Genomic DNA, 7,827 nt, shown 5'->3' with positions numbered 1-7,827 from the left:
TTTGGTTAACAATTGGAGCAAAGATAAATGCAGATATATGTGACAAATTCAGATGAAAAGATAAAAAACTTTTTGTTTGCTTGTTTTTTTATATCAACCAGTGGGGTACACAGGGGTGCTTAACAGTAGAGTGGAATTCAGTTTCACAGTGAACATTTCTGGTCTTTCTGCTAGCTTCACTCTTGGTGTCACTTTCTTCTGCTGCTTCAAGGGTCATGTGACTGATTCATCAGCACATCTTTCTCTCCATTCCTGCATCACAGGCATATGCCTGGCAGGATTACAACTTCTTTATCGTCTAAGGAGATTGGATGTGCATACCTGTGTGTCTGTATCTGTGTGCGTATTACTGTATGAACATAATAAGAGGTCCTCCTCTTAAGGACATTAAGGGCAAACCCCTTTCTAGAGTCTCAAACAAAGGTTACGCTGGTCACATGGTTCGGCCCGCCGCGTGCTGTGGGAGTTCAATGTTAGTCTTGTTTGTAACCACGCCCATGTTGTTATCGCGCACCTGCCCATGGTGTAGTGTTGTAATGTCTGTTTATTTAAACCGTTGTTGGGATGTGTGCGTCTTCGTCAGTCATTATGTTCGTCGTAGCCTGTGTTAGTGTTCGTGTTTAAATTCAGTGTTCCAAGTTATTTGTGTTCGTGTGCACCGTTTTCGTGAGTGCCATTGTCTTCAACGTATGTCAATAAATGTCCATCACTGTCGAGGGAGTTTGTACGTCCTGCTCCTTGCGCTGCGGCACTCGGCCCGCTAGAGTACCTTGCAGTAATGACTTGGTTATTCAATAATAAATCAGATTCGGTCGTTTAAATCAGGAAAATTACCAATCGCTGCAGTCCTGTAGAGCTGAAGAGAGATGAGACTGAAAATGCTTCAGAAATATTAATCACAACCATCCTCGCGTTTTGCTAACGCTAGACTTCAGCATGTGTCTGCGACGTCACATTAGCCATGCCACCACTTAATCCTATGAACTTGGCTGCAGAAACAGCCTGTAGTCCAGCCATCAGTCACATTAGTGATGCAACGTAATGCAGACAGGGAGTTTAGTGTCTGCATTGTGTTTAAAGATTTTGTGTCATTTGACTGAGATTTTTATAGCTCAGATGTTTATTCTGGGAAGATAATTTGGTGGGTGGTTCTAATCAGGTTTATGTATTAAGATGATTTGATTTTTCATATTGAACTTCATATGGATCATAATTTTGTTAACTGGTTTTGCTTGTATGTTTTTAATTCTCAAAATTGTCAAATAAAGCTATGCATCTTAGTTTCACAAACTTTTTTTAATGTAACAGTCTACTTTGAATCTTCATCTTTTGAAATTCTCAACAATTCAGATTGATTTAATGGAACATTAAATCAAGGGTTAATCTCACTGTAACTGCACAAACATCTATTCTGTCTCTTCAAATTTACTAAGATTTAATAGTTCATCATCTTAGACAGGCTAGTAAACATCCACATATCTACGCAATACGTAGCCAAACCTAACCAACGATTTCTGATGTTTGTTTGTAAATCAGGAAGTGGTCGTGTGCTGTTTTGTGATTAACCTGGGCCCAGCACTCAGGTGGCATCTAGCTGAAAGTCCACAGAGTATTTGATCTGTATAAAAGAAAGAAGAGCCATCAGTACATCCATTTTGCTGTAACATCAAAGACGTTTGGTTGAAAATTTGCTGAATTTCCAGCAGTCTAGATATGGCATCATGCTTCCATTCAGCAAGAAAATGTACTGTCTATTTACGATAAAACATTTACTATTACATCTCTCATCATTAATGGTTACATTCATTAGTGCATTATTTTGATATTTGTGTGGGGGGTTTGGCTTGGTTTCATGATGGTGTTTTAAAGTTGTACCCATTTTTGCATACAATAATGGGTGGATAATATATTTTGTTCTTATACTTCTCTGCATCATTGTCCATCCTGTGCTAATCAACATGTAATACATGTAATGTAATACAGAATTATTGTAGAGAACTGGCCATTCTGAGTGGCAAAGAGACATTTACACAGTGAGCAGAATAAGTGTGGAGTGAGCAGAAACATTACAGTGAGTGACTGGTCACGTGTAACTTGTAGGGAACAAATTAACATAGGTAAAGGCCTATTTATTGACTTCTATTATTGACTTCCACCAATCCTTTATGTAACTGCCAATAATAGCTCATTAATTAGACACTGTGAATGGTTTTCTTAGCAATGCTGATGTTGTCTGATTCTGTCTACACCCAGATGCCAAAGCTACATGCTGAAGGTTCTGCAGGCCACATCATGTAGGTCCATCCTCCCTCAACACCCTTCCCTGAGGATGCTAATCCCATTATTTGAGCCTCCTCGGGGTTAATCCAGGCACTTTTCTACCTGCCAGTCGTCCAGCCTGTTTGTCACTAAATCTCTGGGATAAGTACCTGCATCTGAAGGTAAATGTTTATGCATCTTTCTACAGGAAAATGTTCTTCATTTTGAGACAATATACTACTTATTATATGATAATGTTAACATAGATAATTATTTATAGAACATATACTTATTCATTGGTTTATTATGAATGTAAATGCCTAGGTTAACCTGAAATTAACTTATAAATATTAAAACTATATGTTAATTCGGCTCATCCAGGATACTGATATTTATTTTAGAAATTTAAATAAATTAAATGCAAAAAAAAGTTAAACCCGATGTAAGTTTTATCTGGCTTTAGGAAAGCCTAACAAATACATTTTCTGCCGTAGATGTAGTGAAATCAGGCATGAAATTCCATCAAGTTCCTAAGCCTATTGTCATATTGTTGGTGCCAGATGAGATTTGAAGGCGAGAGAGAAAGTGTGATTTTAGGACATATCCTTTCCTGAAGTGTCTGAAGTGCATTGGTACACTATACCAAGTCCGGAACAGCAGCAAAGCCAGGCCACGACGTCTCTCTCCCACCCAGTTTAGGCCAGGGGAGATTAAGGTCAGACATGTTAATGACTCATTAGCCCTGACAGCTCCTCATACATACAGCCACGATCACCTTGAAGTCTAAACCCCCAGAAAGAGATTCACTGGATCGACAAGGTAGCAGGTTGTGTTCCACATGGCAAGAGTGTTAAAATCAATGACCACCATTATGTCAGCATTCATTTGTAAAGTATCCCATTTGCTGATGTATTTGCATTTCAACTGATATGTAAAAGTGTACTTATCAGAACCTCTGACCCCCTTTTCACTCCCTAACAATAATGATTGCCATTTGTACATTGTTGTGTAGTTCTGTGTCATAGCAAAAGCATTCACATTATGTTTGTTTGCAATATGTGTTTGGTTGATATTCATAGATGTGTTATGTGTTGTGTTTTGAGCTGCAAGTATGCTTAGCTGGGTAGCGAAAGTTGTTCCCCAGCCCCCTGAGGAGCCAAGAAAGCTAGGAGAGGAGAATAAAGGCAATAAACCTCAAGAACAAGTAAGTGTGTCTGTGAAAGAGTGTGTGTGAATGTGTGAGTGGGGGGAGGGGAGCAGAGAAAGAGAAAGAGTGAAGACCAGGAGGTATAGACTTCACATTATATTTAAAAGCATATTAACTCTATCTGGCATCTTGTCACAATTGGAAAGATACCATTTTAATCTTTGTTGATCAATCAACTGAAAGCAATCATAACCAATTACATTATTTGTAAGTATTTAGAATTATTGAAAGTAAAATATCTAAAACTCTGAATTGCCAAAAATGCAAATTGAAAAAGTTGAATCTTGTGAAAGGTCATTATTGCAATTCAGACACAGGCTGTTTGTTATTTTGCTTGCTTCCAACTGTTCAATAATTGCCACTGAGCTATGTGTTTTAGATTAAATTGTGTTTTATATTTTTTTCAGGAAACAAAAGCATCAGTCAAAGACGAAGTGGAAAAAGAAAGTAAATATACACTTTGCAGTTTGACTGCAAACTTGACAGCTAATCATTAATCAATGTATAATGCAGTCTGTGATGTCTGTTAGCATTTTTGTAATGCTTGTAATAATATTTCATTCTTCTTTAAAAAAGTTTTTTTTTTTCCTGTATATCCTTATTACCAGTCAGCAAGCCTGCTAAACTAAAAGGGGATGCGGTATCTGAACACAACAGGTATCCGTGTGTGTGTGTGTGTGTGTGTGTGTGTGTATGTGTGTATGTGTGTGTGTGTGTGTGTGTCTGTCTGTCTGTCTGTCTGTCTGCCTGCTCAACTTCTCTCTGTATTGGACTGTTCCCATGTCCTATTAGCCCACTGCTGCAAATGCGGTCCAGGTGCTTGCACTGCGTAGCAGGATGATCAGGTTTATTAAGATAAATGGTCCTCAGTCTCCTCCAGGCTCAACTTAGTTAGCTTCTGTTTTCAAATGTTAACCCCCTCCCTCACATCGCACACAAACTCCATCTATGAGAGTCTCTCTCTTTTTTCTGTTAACTAGTAATACTCAGAGTGGGGTACTGAGAGGGCAGTCCCAAGGTTTTGCCAGTGCCCTCCCCAAGCCTGTAACCTCTCCCAATCTAAGCAGGACAAATGTTGACTGCAAGGTAGGTGACTGTGATATCAACAGTTTTGGAAAATAACATACATGAGCTGACAGATCATTTGTATCTGCATCATATTATAAAAATTACATTGCAGGGATATATTGGAGGCATTATTCATCCAGCTAATAAACACATTAAGTAATCATTCTAATATTCTAATTCATCTCTCTCTCTATCTCTCTCTCTCTCTTGCTGCCATTCTTTTGGAACAGGAGGAAAATGTAGCAAGCAGCAGGTACATAAGTAATCTTCTTATTATCTTCTTATTACCAGATACATAAGTAACCTTTGTAAAGTAAAGTATTGTGTGCTTGTTTCTTTAACATCTTTTTATCTTTCCACATCTCTCATATTTGTTGTCCACTTTGTCATGCATTACAGTACAGTGGGTGAAGAGTAAGTCGATGGCTAAATGCCCTTGTTAACTAAACCATGAATTCATGAAAGCATTTTTGAATGCACCACATCCTTCACTATAGTAAACTTTAACATACAGTTCAGGGAACAAAAAAATATATTTTCTGCAAAGGCTCCTAATACATCAGGCATATATTAAAGGAATATAAGAAGATCTCCTATAACAATAGTAGGCTAACTGACCTTCCATTTATTTTTAGCAATGTTGGCAATTTTTGGCTTGCTCATTTAGTAACTGCTTTCCCTCTGTAAAGACTCCACTGGTTGCAAACATAACAGAAAATCACTGAAATACATCATGTAACATAGAAAAATCAGCAGTTTCTTTATGACAAGGCCATGATCTTATGTTACTGAAGCTGTGCATAGAGCTAACCACAGGATGGTGTCTGCTTTGTCTGTGTTCTGCTGCCTCCTACTGTTTACTTGCTGCTTGCTTTGCCCTTTGGTAAAGAGGGGAGATTTTCAAAGAATTTATATAGTGATTTCCTTCCTTCTTTCAGGAAAGGGGTGATGAATTGGATTGTGCAGGGGTTAGGCAAAATGGTTCCACAGCTTGAGAACAAACAACTCACAGAACCAAAGGAGGTTCCTGAGGTATGTTTACACACACAATTCCAAATTAAAAAAAGGAAGTGCGATAAGTACTTATATAAAGTAGTCAAATCAGTTAGTTGGCTGTGCTCTAAATAGTAGTCTTGCGTTCTGTGAGATGTAGTGGGTGTATGGCATCAACTTTTAATAAACGGGGGTTACCACTCACAATACTCAGTTCTAGAGCTCAAAAATCAAACATTGGTATCACAGTGAGATTCACCAACATTCAGCAGCCTTAAAACAATGATTGAAAACTCAAAAACAGTGAAACAGCAGGGTCTTCAAAACTCACCAGAGCACTGCTATAATTTTAATACTTGATAGAAATTATAGGCTATTTTGGTGTTTTTGCTTTTTTGTTTATAGTACTATCAGGAGTGGGTTAAGTGATTTTTGGGGCCCTACCCCCCTAAGCACAAGTACTGAACTTAGTCCTGTCACTCCTTAATCTGAAGTGCCACCAGAGCTTCAAATGAAACTTCATATCCATGTCTGAGTGTTAGATTCTGTTTCAAATCTTATAATAATAGTAAAATGTTTCCTTAATTGAAATAAGCTCTGCTGTAAATGAATATTGGCAAGTTCGGAAAAAAAGGAAATCCTCTGAAAACCAAATAAGACGGCTCTGATTGGTGATCTGAGCTGATTGAAAGCTTGTGTGGAAGTACAAACTTCTAATGAAAAATACTAGTTAATTTTGGCAGTGTGGTGACCAGTTTTCTGCTTTCTCCCACATTTTGCATTTTTCTTCTTTATTCAAGTCTTTTTTTCTCTCAACCCTCAGAAAATCACTTTGAAGCACATCCTATACACACAGTAGCTATCACTTTATATATACACACATCCTATACACACAGTAGCTATCACTTTACATATACACACATCCTATACACACAGTAGCTATTCCTTTATATATATATATATATATATATATATATATATATATATATATATATATATATACACACACACACACACACACACACACACAGTAGCTATCACTTGCCCCAGTCCACATTCACATAGTTACAGCATTACATAAAAACATGATACATACCATTACAACCATGAGGGTGGCACTGCATTGCACTAAGATCACTAAACATAACATGATTGGTATAGAGGCAGATAATGGGCCTTTTTAAATCATATATGTTTATGAATAAATTATTTAACATCAACACAAATTTGACCCTTAGCTCAGGGGGGCTCTAGGTGACTGCCTAAATGGTATATTTTCATGGGTAACAATGCTACCTCTTCTGTGGGGGACTTGGGTTTACCTTAAGTGTTACCATTAATGAAAATCCACAAATATGGGAAGGAAATAATGTATTACAGTTTAAATAAAAGTTATTTCTTTATCACATACATTTTTTACAAAATATTAGTAAACAATAAAAAAAAACACAAAAACCTCCCTTTTTAATTATCAACCTTTAATTTACCCGATTAGATAGAATATGTTTGATGTGTGTGTGTGTGTGTGTGTGTGTGTGTGTGTGTGTGTGTGTGTGTGTGTGTGTGTGCGTGCGTGCGTGTGTTGAGTATGGAATGATTTATGGACTGGATCAGATGTCCAGAAGAATATTACACAACCAAAAATTCTAATTTAAAAGTGGCCCGTGTCCATCATTATTCATATAGCCCCAGTAATATCAGTGAACAATACAGAAACAGTGCTTGTCTATTTGGGCAGGCTGGGTTCAGAGTGGTCATTAAATTAGACTTTTGTTCCTACTTTCCTTCATTTATTGTGGCTTTTCATTTTCATTTCATTTTATCTCATACATCTCTTCTTTGTTCTTCTCTTTGGCCCTCATTATACCTTCATCAATTATTCTTATTTCTTCTTTCTTTTACTTACTTTGTGAAACATTCCTTCTTCTTTTTCTCTTATTCCGAGCTGCTTGTTTTTGCTGCTTTAGTTTTTTGCTTCCTGTTTTCTTCTAACATGTCCAGTACAGCCAATCTGTCATGAAACTCCACCTCAAGCAATTTCATATTCAAACTCACTAGCCCACTTGGCGTAACATTAATTATGTGGCTACCTAGGTCTTCCTCTGGGTTCATTACACTCATGTGCAGCTCTTTTGCAGTCTTGCTGGTTGTCATGAAGTGATACATAGGATTTGGAAGGCTTTTCATCATCAATCACTGGGGCTGGGCCCACTTTACAGGCATATGGTGCCTGTGGCAAAAAGGAGGCCTTATGTTTTTCTTGGTGTGGTGTCCCAATGTGTAGTGAACAAAGTGAAGAA

At 37.5% G+C, this 7,827-nt stretch overlaps 1 protein-coding gene across 1 annotated transcript in view; it reads left to right on the top strand.

The window, feature by feature from the left end:
* Positions 1–3,370: 3,370 nt before the first annotated feature.
* cngb1a (cyclic nucleotide gated channel subunit beta 1a) overlaps positions 3,371–7,827 on the top strand; it is a 30,800-nt gene continuing 26,343 nt past the window's right edge. Inside the window, exons 1-6 of the mRNA XM_035525438.1 lie at positions 3,371–3,463; positions 3,874–3,913; positions 4,075–4,123; positions 4,447–4,552; positions 4,826–4,833; positions 5,473–5,566. Of these exons, the coding sequence (XP_035381331.1) occupies positions 3,371–3,463; positions 3,874–3,913; positions 4,075–4,123; positions 4,447–4,552; positions 4,826–4,833; positions 5,473–5,566 (390 nt within the window). The remainder of the gene's footprint in view (positions 3,464–3,873; positions 3,914–4,074; positions 4,124–4,446; positions 4,553–4,825; positions 4,834–5,472; positions 5,567–7,827) is intronic.

Source organism: Electrophorus electricus, chromosome 4 (genome assembly GCF_013358815.1).
Source record: "Electrophorus electricus isolate fEleEle1 chromosome 4, fEleEle1.pri, whole genome shotgun sequence".
Lineage (NCBI taxonomy): Eukaryota > Metazoa > Chordata > Actinopteri > Gymnotiformes > Gymnotidae > Electrophorus > Electrophorus electricus.
This window is presented reverse-complemented; position numbering and strand designations above follow the sequence as displayed.